The sequence below is a fragment of the Plecotus auritus genome (genome assembly GCF_963455305.1).
Source record: "Plecotus auritus genome assembly, chromosome: 2".
Classification (NCBI taxonomy): domain Eukaryota; kingdom Metazoa; phylum Chordata; class Mammalia; order Chiroptera; family Vespertilionidae; genus Plecotus; species Plecotus auritus.
In genome coordinates, this window is record NC_137771.1 from 34495072 (window position 1) to 34510684 (window position 15613).

The 15613-nt window shown below is 41.8% G+C and overlaps 1 protein-coding gene across 1 annotated transcript in view; it reads left to right on the top strand.

Annotated features, from left to right (window-relative positions):
- ORC1 (origin recognition complex subunit 1) overlaps nucleotides 1-15613 on the top strand; it is a 29273-nt gene that overhangs the window by 203 nt on the left and 13457 nt on the right. The window contains exons 2-7 of the mRNA XM_080657223.1: nucleotides 6149-6225; nucleotides 6916-7015; nucleotides 7578-7705; nucleotides 9989-10167; nucleotides 11309-11627; nucleotides 13865-14228. Coding sequence (XP_080513349.1) covers nucleotides 6149-6225; nucleotides 6916-7015; nucleotides 7578-7705; nucleotides 9989-10167; nucleotides 11309-11627; nucleotides 13865-14228 — 1167 coding nt within the window. The remainder of the gene's footprint in view (nucleotides 1-6148; nucleotides 6226-6915; nucleotides 7016-7577; nucleotides 7706-9988; nucleotides 10168-11308; nucleotides 11628-13864; nucleotides 14229-15613) is intronic.

Below are 15613 nucleotides of genomic sequence, written 5' to 3' on the forward strand. Positions count from 1 at the left end.
AGGGAGGACTAGACCGGAAGGGAGGGCGGGACTCCCGGGAAGGGAGGGCGGGCTGGTGACGCAACTAGGAGACAGCCTCGGGGCGGGGCTACGACGTTTGGCGCGAAATTTTATCTTCACCTTCATTCCATTGCTTGTGAGGATCCCGTTTCCGCTCCACCGCGCGGCCCCTTGGCTGCTAGAGGAGTCCAGCTGGTGCAGGTGAGCGTTACTGCAGCCCCACGAGCTCCTGAAGTGGGGACGGTGGGAAGTGGAGGTCTTGCTCCTAGCTTCAGGAAGGTTCGGCCCGCGGTGCGTGTGGCGGCCCGTGGGCTGGAGGGGGACCTGAACCGCGGGGACGGAGGAAGCTGTTCTTTGTAGACTCAGTCATTGATTAATTCAGCAGATATTTACTAAGCGACTGTTAAGTGCCAGGCATCGCCCTAAGCCCGCTAGGAGCGTTCCTTTCGCACTTCCCGATTGCTGAAACACTTCAGGCTCCGCCAGGGGCTGCGAGTTTGCAGTGGCAAAGCCGGAAGCCGACCGCAGAGAAGCGTGAACATTCCTGCCCTCAAGGCCCTGAGACTCTCTAATGATCTCAACCATCCCTTCGGTCTACGTTGCTCTTGTGAAGCAGCGCATCTTTCCTCCTTTGAGCCATAGTGTAGCAAGCACCACAGGGAGGGAAATAGGATTAGCAGAAGTTATTATCCCATTTTACGGATGTAGCAATTGCTCCTAGAGCGAGATTTGCCTAAGTTGCACCCCCCCCCCCAAGTTGTGTTGGGCTTAACTACCTCTTCTACTTTCTGTAATCTTACCCTAGAATAGAAGGGCCTTCTGTCTTGACAGTTGGAAAAGCACTGGATTTAGAGGCATGAGATAAAGAGCTTCTTATCCTGGTTTACTATCTGTGAAACTGCGGTGATTAAATATGTCAGTTTTCTATTTTCTGTTGTCTGTATAAATGGTATCCCCTTCCCTGCTGTAATGGGTACTTGCGAATGCCATTGGAGGTTTCTGATGTGAGAACATGGTGTGCCAAGTTCCTCTGCAACAGTTCTTAACCACAACAGAGGGCAATATGTGGACTTTAGAAGGTTGATGAATCATCTGAAATTGAGTGCAAAATTTTGTGTGAATTGTATATGAGTTTCATAACATCAAATTAGTACAAAACAACAAAAGAGAACCACTGTCCCTTACAAATAGAACAAGGAGTTAAGGAAGTGAGCGAGTGGATTTACCATTTTGCGTTCTCCCGTTTAATCCTCAGTAATCCTAGAACACTGCCTGGCACACAGTGGGCAATTAATACATATTGGTTGAATAAAAGGAAGGTTATGTTACTCTTTCATTTTATGGATAAGAAAACCAAGGCCCATTTGACCCCTCAGTCAGAGTCTGGGAAGCCTGACTTACTGTAGTAAGCACATCAGAAGTAAGCTCTCTGAGGCATATATTTAACATTATTCACTTGCACATATAGTGAAGTGGTTAAGAGCAGTCATTAGAATCCCACTGCTCAGGGTTTGAATTAAGGCTGTGCCATCCTGTATAACATTGGGACAAGTTACCATTTTGAAGCAATCATAACATCTATCACTCAGCAAATATTTATTATTGAGAGCCTTCTGTGCACTTGGTACTATGTACTAACATTGTTCGAGCATTATTGGGAGGATTGAGATAAATATATGAAGAGTTTTGGCTCCACCTGTCATATTAGCTCAGTAAATATCTGCTATCATTTTTACTGCAACTCCCTTAGCTGTTTTCCTTGGGTGTGACCCCTGGACTGGGTGGTGTGTATGTTCCAAATTTCTGCTATCTGTAACATTGAGAGTCTGTAGTGGGTATCTTCTAGAAGCCAAAGCCTTTGCTAGGCCAAGGCAGGCCTCTCATTTTATTTACCCCATTTATCACTCTTATGGAAACTCTCTGTTGATGGTGGTTGAGATGAAATGCTGGGTCAAGGGTAAGAAAGTGAGGTAATGGCTCAGAAGCCTGGCATCTATGATGTCCTTATGCTACCTCTTCAGGACTCCTTAATTTTTTGAACTTTTCATTGAAAATTAACACACATGCAGAAATCATGAGTGTGCAGCTCAATGAGTTTTTATTGTTTGAATATATATATTTAAAAAATATTTTTATTGATTTCAGAGAGGAACAGAGAGTGAGAGAGAGAGAGAGAGAGAGAGAGAGAGAGAGAGAGAAGAGGAACATCAATGTTGAGAGAGAATAATCAATTGGTTGCCTCCTCCACATCCCCTACTGGGGATGAAGCCCTGACCGGGAATCAAACCATGACCTGGTTCATAGGTCGATGCTCAACCACTGAGCTACACCTGCCAGGCTGAATATCTATACTAATGAAAGGGTAATATGCTAATTAGACGGGACATCCTTCCGAACAAAGCCACGGTGGCCGGGGGTGAGGCAGAGGCAGCTAGGGCCGATCAGGCCGGCAGGGGAGAGCAGTTAGGGGGCGATCAAGGCCAGCAGGCTGAGGTAGTTAGGGGCGATCAGGCAGGCAGGGAGGCAAGCGATTAAGAGCCAGCGGTCCCAAATTGCGAGAGGGATGTCTGACTGCCAGTGCCTAAACCGGCAGTCGGACATCCCCCGAGGGATCCCGGATTCGAGAGGGTGCAGGCTGGGCTAAGGGACATCCTCCCCCCCCGCATGAATTTAGTGCACCAGGCCTCTAGTACTTTATAATCTCTTTCACCTAATCAGCAAATTTTAGAAATAACATGTCAATAAGTTTTCTTAGTGAACATGCCCATGTAATCAGCATCTAGATCAAGAAACAGCCCTATGCCGAAACCGGTTTGGCTCAGTGGATAGAGCGTCGGCCTGCGGACTGAAGGGTCCCGGGTTCGATTCCGGTCAAGGGCATGTACCTTGGTTGCGGGCACATCCTCAGTGGGAGGTGTGCAGGAGGCAGCTGATCAATGTTTCTCTCTCATCGATGTTTCTAGCTCTCTATCCCTCTCCCTTCCTCACTGTGAAATATCAATAAAATATATTTAAAAAAAAAAAAAAAGAAAGAAACAGCCCTAACCGGTTTGGCTCAGTGGATAGAGCGCCGGCCTGCAGACTGAAGGGTCCCAGGTTCGATTCTGGTTAAGGGCATGTACCTTGGTTGCGGGCACATCCCCTGTGGGGAGTGTGCAGGAGGCAGCTGATCGATGTTTCTCTCTCATCGCTCTTTCTAACTCTCTATCCCTCTCCCTTCCTCTCTGTAAAATATCAATAAAATATATTTTTTTAAAAAAAGAAACAACATGACCAGCATCCCAGAAAAACCCTTTCATGCTTCCTTTCAGTTACCTAGGTTACCTTCTATTCAGACTTCTAACACGACTAGAGACCCAGTGCACAAAATTTGTGCACTCAGGGAGGGGTTCCCTCAGCCCGGCCAGCACCTCTCGCAGTCTGGGAGCCCTCAGGGTGTGCCTGACTGATGCAGAGGTAGGAGAGGCACCCGCCACCACTGCTACGCTCGCCAGTTATGAGACCGGCTCAGGGCTTCTGGCTGAGCAGAGCTCCGCCTGTGAAAGCACACTGACCACCAGGGGCAGCTCCTGTGTTGAGCATCTGCCCCCTCGTGGTCAGTGTGCATCATAGTGACCGGTTGATTTGCATATTAGCCTTTTATTATATAGGATAGATTACTTTTACCTGTTTTTGAATGCTATATAAATGGACTAAATATAGTATGTATTCTTTGGCGTCTGACTTCTTTAATTCATTGTTATTTTGTGAGGTTTCCCCACTTTGTGCTTGGCTTAATTTCATTGCTTTATAATGCTGCTGTGAACATTCTGGCTCATGTATTTTGATGATAAGTATATTTTTCTGTTGGGTAAATTGTATTGGAATTGTTGGGTCATAGGATACGCATACGTTTAGCTTTAGTAGATACTGCCAATTTTCCAAATTGGTTTTGCCAATTCACATGCCCTCCAGCAGTGTATGAATTCTGGCTGCTCCACATCCTTACCACACTTGGTATTGCCCTAATCATTTTCACATATTCATTTGTTCATTCACCTGTTATGTGCCAAGTCCTAAGCTAGGTCCTGGGGATACAGTTATGAACAAGATAAAGTCCCAAGATCTCTGCTCTTTTGGAAGACAACATTCGAATGTGGGAAACACTAAATAAGAAAGTAATGTTGTAGTTATTGCTTTGATAATAGGGTGGTGTAATGGAACTTGAACCTGAGGGAAGTATAAGGGACAGGGTGGGCGACTTTCCATTGTGTATTAGTGAAGGCCTCTGAGGAAGTTTCACTAGAGCTAAGACTTGAGCCATCCCTACAAAGATTTTCAGGAAGAGTCTGAGAGCACTAATAGCTTTGGTCTGTTTGAGGTTTGGAAAAGCAGGCCTGGAGCAGTGATAGACCCAGGCGAGGTAGGTTATGTAGTCCAGGCCCAGATAGTCTTCTTTCCTATACCCTCTGACTGCTGAGCCGAGGGTGAGTCACCCACGCTTGTGCACATATATGCCTATACAGTAGTCCCCCTTATCTGCAATTTCAGTTTCCAAGGTTTCAGTTACCTGCTTAACTGCGGTCTGAAAACATTAAATGGAAAATTCCAGAAATACAAATTTATGTTTTGAATTGCACAAGATACTTAGTAGTGTAGTGAAATCTTGCACTCTTTTGCCCAGGACTGAATCATCCTTTGTCCGGCGCATCCAGGCTGTATGAGCTACCCACCTATTAGCTGGCTCAGTTATTAGATTGATTATCAGTTATTTTGAAAGACAGAAAGACCACATTCACATAAGTTATATTACAGTATATTATTATAATTGTTTTATTATTGTTGTTAATTTCTTACTGTGCCTAATTTGTGAGTTAAACTTTATCATACATATGTAGATATAGGAAAGAACAGGATATATGTATAGGGTTGGGTATCCACGGTTTCGGGCATCCACTGGGGATCTTCAAACATCCTCTGAGGATAAGGGGAACTACTTTACTTGGTCTCATTGAACACAGCTCATGATCTAGAAAAGAAATGTTAAATTTTATCTTCACTTAGTTTTGAAGGATACCTACTTTAGTTAGCTGAAATATGGTCTGGATTTAAGAGTTGAGAGTGTGGATTTGATGCCTTAACTAGACATGATTAAGTACCTTATTGGTATGGAAATGGTCTACTCTATGCCAATTTTTTGTTTGAAACATGAGGTCATTGTGCCAGCATAATCAAATATCATAGTCAAAGTGACAGATCGGGCCATTTATCCTATAATTAGATTATTTAAGAGATGGCGAGCCCAGGCCAGTGTGGCTCAGTTGGTTGAGTGTCATGCCATGCACCAGGCAGTCGCTAGTTTGATTCCTGGTCCAGGTTGCAGGCTCAAGCCCCAGAAGGGAACATGCAGGAGGCAGCCAATCAATGGTAATATACTATTCTAATTCTGTTGTTTTCAACATAGACTGCAGTTATTGGTCCTGCTATCAGTCATTTGGAGTAATTTTGTCAGACTGCATTAAAAAAATTTTTTTATACCAGTTTTGTCAAATTATAGCTTCATAAGAAAAGCATTGAATTTAGAGGAAAGGCTTATTTTTTTATTTATTGTTACTTGTCAATTACAGTAGATATTCAATATTATTTTGTATTAGTTTCAGGTGCACAGCAGAGTGGTTAGACATTTATATAAGATTTATTTTCTTCAGTGGGGGGAAAAGGAGACTTATGTAATACTTTAAACAACAAAGAATTTTTAAAAATAATAATTTTTACATCATTATCATTTGGAGCATGTACATACACTATTTTAATTAATATTAATTTATTAATACTACATATAGAAGTCCATTTCAACCTGAATATATTATTGAAATAATAATTATGTTCACTATATATATATATATATATATACACACACACACACACACACACATATATATATATATATATATATATATATATATATAGTCATGGTTTTTCCAAAAAAAAGATTTATTTTCTTAATCGTTTAAATGTAAGATAATGGGTTGGCATTATTATTAGGGCTAATGGCAGTTTCCAAATTTTAAAGATTAGCATATATGATTGGGTTTTTAGTTCACATTTTTGTTTTTGTCAATAAGAACATCTTTTACCCATGTACTTTAATACAAGCATTTCTTTTCAGCTCTTCAAAATACTTACATCTAGGACCTGTTAGCTACCGCCAAAAAAATACCCCTTACAACTGTCAGAGCAATACAGGTAAGTGACACTTTTTTTTTTCTTTTAATGTAAGTGGAATAATATACTTAATAAAACCCATTGCTATTCCCACAAATGCCTCTTGAATGTTTTTGCCTCCATCTCTTAGAATCCCTCATTTCATTCCATTTTATCAATATATGCTCATTATTTAATACTCAATTCAGGAAACCCATATAGGAAGCCCTTCCTCCCCGAATAGCCACAAGACCTGGTCCTCTAACTTACAGTAGTCTCTCTGGCTCTTTCTCTTGATTCTTCACACTATTTTGTCCTTTGGTGCATCTATAGTTTATCCCTTTCTATATTATAAGTGTTATAAAGACACAACCAACCACTGTATCACTGTGTTTTAGTTTTAAGTTGCTAGATGTTTCATGCCTATCACTGTACCTTGTACCTAGTAAGTACTTCTAAACATTTATAGTTCATTTCTTACATATTGACCCTCCTGTTTCCCTGGATAGGAAGAGATAAGCATAGTGCAAGACATACACAGATGATACTAAATTGCTTAAGATTGATCTTCATAGAGCTTTGATTTTTTCCTAAAAATGTTTTCTAAGTCTAAAATGTGGGAGAGTGTAGCTAGGGCAGAAAAGAAGGTTGAACTCATTGAAGGCAGGGATTGTGCCCTATAATCCATCAAAGTGTTGTCATGTTTACTCAGAGTTAGTGACTTTTACACAGGAGCCATGGCATACTGCTCTACAAGGCTGAAGAGCAGACCGACTTATTCGTGGGTTGGCAGCCCATTGTTGGATCGAAAACTACACTACCAAACCTACAAGTGAGTGATTTGGTTGTCCTGGAAATACAACTTCTCCAGGCTAAACTGTTAATAACTTGTATCTAGCCTGTTCTAGTTGCTATATATTGAGGACTAAGGGACAGTATAGGAATTGATTGTAAGGAGAGGTTTTGTTTGATGCAAGAAGATGGTAGCATAAATATAGCAGTTTAATGTTAAAAGAAGACGTCAGGTTAATAAAATGTGATATGTATGATAATGTCAGTTAAGGTAGATTCTATGTAATTCTGCATAACGGGGTAGGATTAGATGTTACGGTGTCCTCCCAGCCCTAGCGATCCATGATTAATTTGATATTGTTATTGGGCAGCTTTTATGCCTTTGGAAGCCTTCGATAGAAGGCTGAGAGAAGTAGGGTTCATATTAAGGCTTCTGGATTAATCATTCATGCTAAAACAGTTCATCAACCCTTTTTGTCTACTCTTGCATAGAAACGGGTGAATTGGTTTTCCAGTAGGAGAATTGGTCAGCAGAGAGAACTATTTAGGAGATTTTCCAGTTGGAGAACACTTGCCTAACATGTTTCCCTGTTACTTCCTAGAGAAATGAGTGTGACATCAAAAGGTTGTTCGACTGAGACTCGCATCCAAGTTGGACAGTTTGTGTTGGTTGAAGGGAATGATGATGAAAATCCGTATGTTGCTAAATTGATTGAGCTGTTTGAAGACGGTGAGTTTTGGGTTGGAATGAAAACCATTCCTTGTCACGAATAATTGGGAAGTGCTAGGTGGTGGGGAAGAGGGGCAGTTACTGAAGCCTCTGTTCACAGCAGCATATAGGGCGTGAACCGTAGATTCTGAGGTTGGGTCACTTTAGCGCCAGCTGTACCTTTTTCCATCAAGTGAACTTACTCTAGAGCAGTATTGGATAAAATGGGGTTGGGGGGCGGGGCTCAAGAATTTAGCTTTTCTATTATTTTTAGGAATGGGTAAGAATGGCCATTAGGCCGAAACCGGTTTGGCTCAGTGGATAGTGCGTTGGCCTGCGGACTGAAGGGTCCCGGGTTCGATTCCGGTCAAGGGCATGTACCTTGGTTGCGGGCACATCCCCAGTGGGAGGTGTGCAGGAGGCAGCTGATCGATGTTTCTCTCTCATCGATGTTTCTGGCTCTCTATCCCTCTCCCTTCCTCTCTGTAAAATATCAATAAAATATATTAAAAAAAAAAAAAAAAAGAATGGCCATTAGGCTGGATTTTTGGAATGGAGTGAAAGGATGAATTCAGGAAGAAGGGGGAAGAAAAAAATAGGTGATTTGCTTTCTGATAGGCATAAGGAAGTTAGTAATGAAATTTGCAAATTCTTAATGAGAGAGGAGGTAGGTTGGATTGGTATGAGTTGATGTTCAGTCAGTAAAACAAACAAAAACACTTTAGTAGGTGTTTTACCCAGAGGGACTTTAAGTGTTGAAAAGAGTAAAAAAGCCCTAACCGGTTTGGCTCAGTGGATAGAGCGTCAGCCTGTGGACTCAAGGGTCCCAGGTTCGATTCCGGTCAAGGGCATGTACCTTGGTTGTGGTCACATCCCCAGTGGGGGGTGTGCAGGAGGCAGCTGATTGATCTTTCTCTCTCATCGATGTTTCTAACTCTCTCCCTCTCCCTTCCTCTCTGTAAAAAATCAATAAAATATATTTAAAAAAAAGAAAAGAGTAGAAAAATAAAAATGGTGTTTCCCCGAGATCAGTAAGTGCAGAAAGCCACTGCTGCCCCTAAAACTGGAAGAGCAAAAGGGGAAGTAGTGCTAACCAGAGCCTGCAAGTCCACACTCACTGCCTCTGCTGATTGTCTGAGCTTTTACCCTCTGCAAAGCAGAGAAGAGCACAGAAAGGCGGAAATGGGGCAGCACTCCAAAAGGAGGATTAGGAAGAATTTGAAACTACACAAAACTGCCTCTTCCAGGAGGAATTCGAGTTAGTCCTGTGGCAATTAGGAGGCCTAAAATAAAGGAACTGATAGAGTGAGTGGATAAAGATGTTTTTACATTACCTACATAGGAAGGATATTTGACAATATGGAGGAAAACCTCAGCAAACTAATATCCACTAGGCGGGGGAGCACCTCAACAGTATGGACTTCAGTATTTGAAGTATGGGCCCTGTGTGCAGATTTTAGAATCCTTGTGTGGTGCTTCAGTCTCTCTCTGAAGAGAGCGAAGGAAGAGAAGAGGTGATGATGGTGATGGCACTAGAGTGTATGTCCTTTTATTTGGCGCTAATGCTGGCATGCAGTAATGTTAATGGTGTAGTATAACACTGAAGATTGCAAGCACATGTTTGCCAGAAGTCATCTCAGTGGCTGATGCTCTGATTCTTGCCAGGATTTTTGCTTTTCTACTGTTGGATGGCTTCTTTATAAGCATTGATTTATAGGGTTTGTTCAGTGCCCTTGATTAGAATCGCTCCTCTCAAATGCCTTTAGTAACTTTTTTGATGACTGACAGTCACAATTAGGAAGTGGTGGAGCAAAGTGAGAAGAACATGGGTGCGGGGTTGAGTCAAATTGCTGCTGGTTGGTCTTGTGACCATTGGAAAATCATTTAAGGTCCCTGTAACTTGATTACTTTGCCTATATAAGGGAGATAGCGATAGTCCCTACCTTGTAGGGTTATTGTGAGGATTAAAAATAATATGTTGCCAAAACCGGTTTGGCTCGGTGGATAGAGCGTCGGCCTGCGGACTGAAAGGTCCCAGGTTCGATTCCGGTCAAGGGCACGTACCTTGGTTGCGGGCACATCCCCAGTGGGAGGTGTGCAGGAGGCAGCTGATCGATGTTTCTCTCTCATCGATGTTTCTAACTCTCTATTCCTCTCTGTAAAACATCAATAAAATATATTTTAAAAAATAATAATAATATGTTAATCAAGTATCATCAAGTGCTTAGCACAGTGTCTGACACAGATGAAGTACTTAATAAAATGTTCTTACATTTTCTTAACCTTTCTACCTATCCTTCCTAGATTCTGAACCTTATTGCAAGAAACGTGCTCGAGTACAGTGGTTTATCCGATTCTGTGAAATTTCTGTCAGTAAACAGCATTTGCTGGGTCGGAAGCCCGATGTGCAGGAAATATTCTGGTATGATTACCCAGCCTGTAACAGCAACATTGATGCCGAGACCATCTCTGGCCCTGTGCAGGTAAGTGATGCCTTGATTTTCAGTTCTATCTTGAAGCTTATTTTTGTCTGCCTCCTAAACTGCATGACCTTAAATGTATTACTGACTCTGATTTACCTCACGGAAATGAATTTTTTGCGGTTTGTCATCTTTTCCCCTTGTCTGTCTACTTCATCTTAACAGATATTTATTGAGATCACTTACCATGTGTTAGGAGCCTCCTGGAGGAAGTGACATTTGGGTTGTGATCTGAGGGATGAGCAGGAATTAGCAAATGTACCGCAGTGGGAAATTATGTTTAGCTATGATTGTGGTAGGCATGAAGCATTGCGAGGCTGATTACACTTGCTTAAATGAGGACTTCACCTTCAATAAAGCAGTACAAAGAGTGCTGATTACTGCAGGCAAATTGTGTTATGGGACTTTATGATAAATCAGGTTCCAGTGAGCTATAGTCTGAACTGAGACACTAGTTTGGAGACTAAGATATGGGTTATTCCTCAAGCTACTTCAGGCCCAAAATGAGATTAGATCATGGTGTGAATTGTGGTCTCATGGTGACGAGGTGGTTGATTTAATGGTGCTGCAGAGAGACTTCAGTCTGGCATGACTATAGTCAGATTTTTCTAATCTGGGCTCAGAGTGAAGAAATGAAAGGCAGATGTCTAAGTTGACACAGTAAGATAGGTAGATTTGGAAGGGCAGAGAGGGAGGAGTGTTTAGGGAGGAGCACTATGGTGAGAAGGAGCAGGACTGTGACACGCCACGCTGGACTAATGATGGAAGGCCATTTTGAAGAGTATTGAGCACTCAGAGGTAAAATGAGGCCAGATTGTGGAAGGCATTGAAACTCAGTGTACGTAATCTGATCTTGCTATAGTGGGGAGCCATTACAGACTACTGAGCACTGGGGCATGCTTAGAGAAGTTTCTGTCGGGAAATTTGGCATGGCTGAATAGCATGGCCTGGAAAAGAAACCAACATAGAGTATGGATATCAGTGAGGAGGAGTCTATGCCTTGGCTGTGCCTCTTTAGTTTGGAAGAGTAACGTTCCAGATAAGGATGCAGACTTATATGCTTTTTGAGTATAGCCATCATGGAGCATTCCTTGACTATTTTGGTCCTCATTTCTTCCTATTCACCTTTACTTTCCAAATTCAGGTAGTAGCCTTAGCCCCACATGACGTGTTGCCTACAGATCTGAAAAATGAGAAGACATTCTTTGTGAAACTCTCTTGGAATGAGGAGAACTTCAAACCACTATCTCCAGAATTGTTTGCAGAGTTGGGTAAGCTACAAGAAGGCAGTCCTAGATGCCAGAAGTCCGTGGAAACCAAGAATCGCAGCATAGACAGCCCTTCTTGGACCACAGCAAAGCATGGTGTCAAAAGGATTGAATTGAGGCACTCCACCTCCAAATCTCACCAAATTCCTACCCATCTTATTACCCCAAGGGCAAGGAAGAGGCTAGAGCTTGGAAGTAAGTGTGGAATGGGTCACAATGGGCAATTGAGGCTAAAGGAATAAGATATTCATATTGCAATAGTAAGTTAGTGCAGCAGTGGTCCAGGTACTGATTGGACACATGTTGAAATATACATAACATAAAATTTACCATTTTAATCTATTTTAAGTGCACAGTTTAGTGGCATTAAATATATTCACATTGTTGTACAACCATCACCATCATCTTCTAACCATTAAACAGTAACTCTTCATTCCCCCATCCTTTGGCAGCCACCATTCTACTTTCTCTCTAAATTTGACCACTCAAGATAATTCATATAAGTGGAATCATACAATATTTGTCTTTTTCTGACTGATAATGCCCTCAGGGTATATCCATGTTGTATCATGTCTCAAAATTTCCTGTCTTTTTAATGCTGAAATAATATGCCATGGTGTGTATGTGCATATCACATTGTATTTATCCATTCATCTGTGAATGGACATTTGGGTTGCTTCTACCTTTTGGCTATTGTGACTAATGCTGCTATGAGTACAGGTATATAAATATCTGCTTAAGTCCCTGCTTTCATTTTGGGTATATACCCAGAAGTGGAATTGCTGGATTGTACGGTAATTCTATTTTGAGGAATCACCATACTGTTTTCCATAGCAGCTGTACCATTTTACATTCTCACCCACAGTGTACAAGGATTCCAATTTCTCTACCTCTTTCCCAACACTTGTTATTTTTGTTTTGGATAGTAGCCATCCTAATAGGTGTGAGATGGTGTGTCATTGTTGTATTTTTCTATGATTAGTGATACTGAGCTCTGTAAATGAGTTTCACAATAAACTGATGAACAAAATAGATCCAAAGACATAGAAGCATGGCACAGACGTCAGAATCTCAGAGGGAAGGCGGGTGGGAGGTGAGAAGAGATCAACCAAAGAACTTGTATGCATAACCCATGGACACAGACAATAGGGTGGTGAAGCCCTGGGGTAGGGGGCGGAGGTGGGCCAGAAGGGGTCAATGGGAGAAAAAGGAGGAAGATATGTAACACTTGCAGCAATAAAGATTTTAAAATAATAATAAATGAGCCATTTCTTCAAGATATCTGCTACTAAGGTGACATTGCCTTTAACTAGTAGATCCCTAGTAGAAGAGCTAAAAGACGTATATACTTTAAAATTCTTGAAATCATACTGATATTTCTAGTCTATAAACATAGGGCTCTTCCCCTTCTTCCCACAGTACATGATTGTATGACCTTCTTTAGGGAGAAGAGCCCTGACTCCCAGGAGAAGCCTAATACACACACAAGAGTCTCAATCGCTATGCCAGTACTATTACTGGCAGTAAACTTAAGTGAAAATTAAAATTTTATTTGCATTGCTTTATACCTTTAGAATGTATTCCATTGAGGAAGTAAAGTTGGTTAAATTTTTTCTTCTGATGTTTATATTATAGGTGAAATAGAGTTAGGTTATTTTATTTCTGTTCATGTTCAAAGCCCTGTAAGATCTGGCCTTTTCTTTCATGCCCTATCTTTATGAGCCATCTTCATTAGCACTTGGGTGCTTTAGAACAATTATTTTACTTCATATTATAGACAGCCATGTATATCATCTACCCTGTTGGACTCAAGTGTCTTGTAATTGGGGACCAGGATTGTCTCATTCAATTTTTGGTTCCTCCGAGCACCTGGCACATACCTTGCCATTTTAACAGCTCAGTTGATAGCTCTGAATGAATGTCAGGTTCGAGGTGCTTGCAGTCATGGTGAGAGGGGAGCAAATCTTAATGTGGTTCTGTGTATTCACTGAACCCAACTGGTTGCCCACAGGGATCCAACTTCTCTCCATTGGTAGACTTAATCTGAGCTAAGAAAAATCTAGGCCTTGGTGTTAGTCAACAGAGCCACTGGTATAAGTTTTTCAAATGCTCTTTGTTGAATGAGGCTGAGGATGTGCAGTGGTCTGATAGATTACTTCAGAGAAATCCAATTAAACATTTACCTACAAAAGCTGACTTAATAATTGACTTATGGTTCTAACCAGGAAAATCACCCACAGAATTTAGGAGAGAGACTAGAATATATAGCTACCTGACCTGGGAGGGGGAAAGTATGGAATAATTCAAAATATGGAGAACTCATGTCTTTGTATGACTTCAGTGGATGCATTTAGCTATAGTGAGATTGGGAGTGTATATAGTGCTAGTTATAAAATTCACACATTGTCTGTGGTGATTTCTCTTGGGCCTAGGTTTCCCTGTGACACCTAACACTAGGATTTCCCAGCAGACTTCGCGGGTGTCTTTGGATTCTCCCAGAAGGACTAAACGGAAAGTGGCCTCTGAGATCACCTCACCTTCTAAGAGGTCTCAGCCTGATGGACTCCAGACCTCATCTCCAGCTCTGAAAGCCCCAGAGAAAACGGGGGAGATGCGTCGCTCTTGTGCTGAGCAAGACAAGGCTTCACGTGAATGTCGCATGATCCTGAGAACCCGGGTCCCAGCTTTGAAAACCACAGAGATTAGTCAGGAAATAACACTTGACCCTTTCAGAGGGGGAAAGAGAAGCTCAGTGGTGCCTTCTGTGGTTCTGAAACCAGAAAAGATAAAAAAGAGGTAAGAGCCCTAACCGGTTTGGCTCAGTGGTCCCAGGGGTGGGCAAACTTTTTGACTCGAGGGCCACAATGGGTTCTTAAACTGGACCGGAGGGCCGGAACAAAAGCATGGATGGAATGTTTGTGTGAACTAATATAAATTCAAAGTAAAGGAGTGGAGGGGAGAGCAAGAGAACCAGATAGAACAGCCGGATTCGGCCCGCGGGCCGTAGTTTGCCCAAGGCTGGATAGAGCATCAGCCTGCGGACTCAAGGGTCCCAGGTTCAATTCCGGTCAAGGGCATGTACCTTGGTTGCAGGCACATCCTCAGTGGGGAGTGTGTAGGATGCAGCTGATCGGTGTTTCTCTCTCATCGATGTTTCTAACTCATGTCTTTGTATGACTTCAGTGGATGCATTTAGCTATAGTGAGATTGGGAGTGTATATCCCTCTCCCTTCCTCTCTGTAAAAAATCAATAAAATATTTTTTTTAATTTAAAAAAAAAAAAAGAGGTGAGGGGGACGTTACCCTTCCTCCCACAGAGTAAATCCAGATGGTTCATGTGATGTGAAATGTGTTGGTCACAGTACATAAAGTTAGAGCAGTGAGTCGCAAGTCTGAATGTGTCAGAATTACCTGGAGCTTTTCCAAAACACAGATTTCTGAGCCTCTTTCCAGGAATAGTGACTTAATCTCCAAGTGTCAGGCCTAAGAATCTGCATTTTTTAAAATGATCTGGATGATTTTGGTATACCCTGATGCCTTTTGGGGATCACTGCTTCAGAAGATAATTTCCCAAACCTGAATTGCTTCGTAGTCCTGGGTTTCATTACTTGCCACATTTTAACAGCCATTTTTTTAGTTTATGAAAAACAACACTGGAAACCATTCTCAAATACATGTAGTACAAGAAGATAATGCATCTAGAACAAAGTTTACAGTTTGGCACTAGGCAGTGTTTGTAAATAATGGACTGCACAAATAATGTGGGGAGCCAGAAATTACACATTTCAGTGTTTCCTGCTCAGAAATTCCAGCATCCAGCTCATTATAGGTTTGCTTGATAAATGTTTTGTTTTTTATATATAGCTGCATTTCTGCTAACCTTGAGCTGGGTAGACTGTAAAGTCATAGATATGTCAGAAAGAAAAAAGGACAAGATACTGTGCCTGAGGTTAGTATATTCTGGTCTCTAGTTGGATGGTGAGTCTTATTTAAATAATAAGCTTTAAGCAAACTTTTTTCTTTGGGTTTGAGTCAAATTTCAATTACAAACTTTTTAGCAAAGTGATTAGCTCCTGCAAAAGCAATAGGAGGAAGTCAGGCCACCTGACTCTCTTCTAGGGCCTGCTGCTGATCCCCAGTGCCTGAAACTGCTTTCTGTCACCTTGCTGTGATATCTTGCA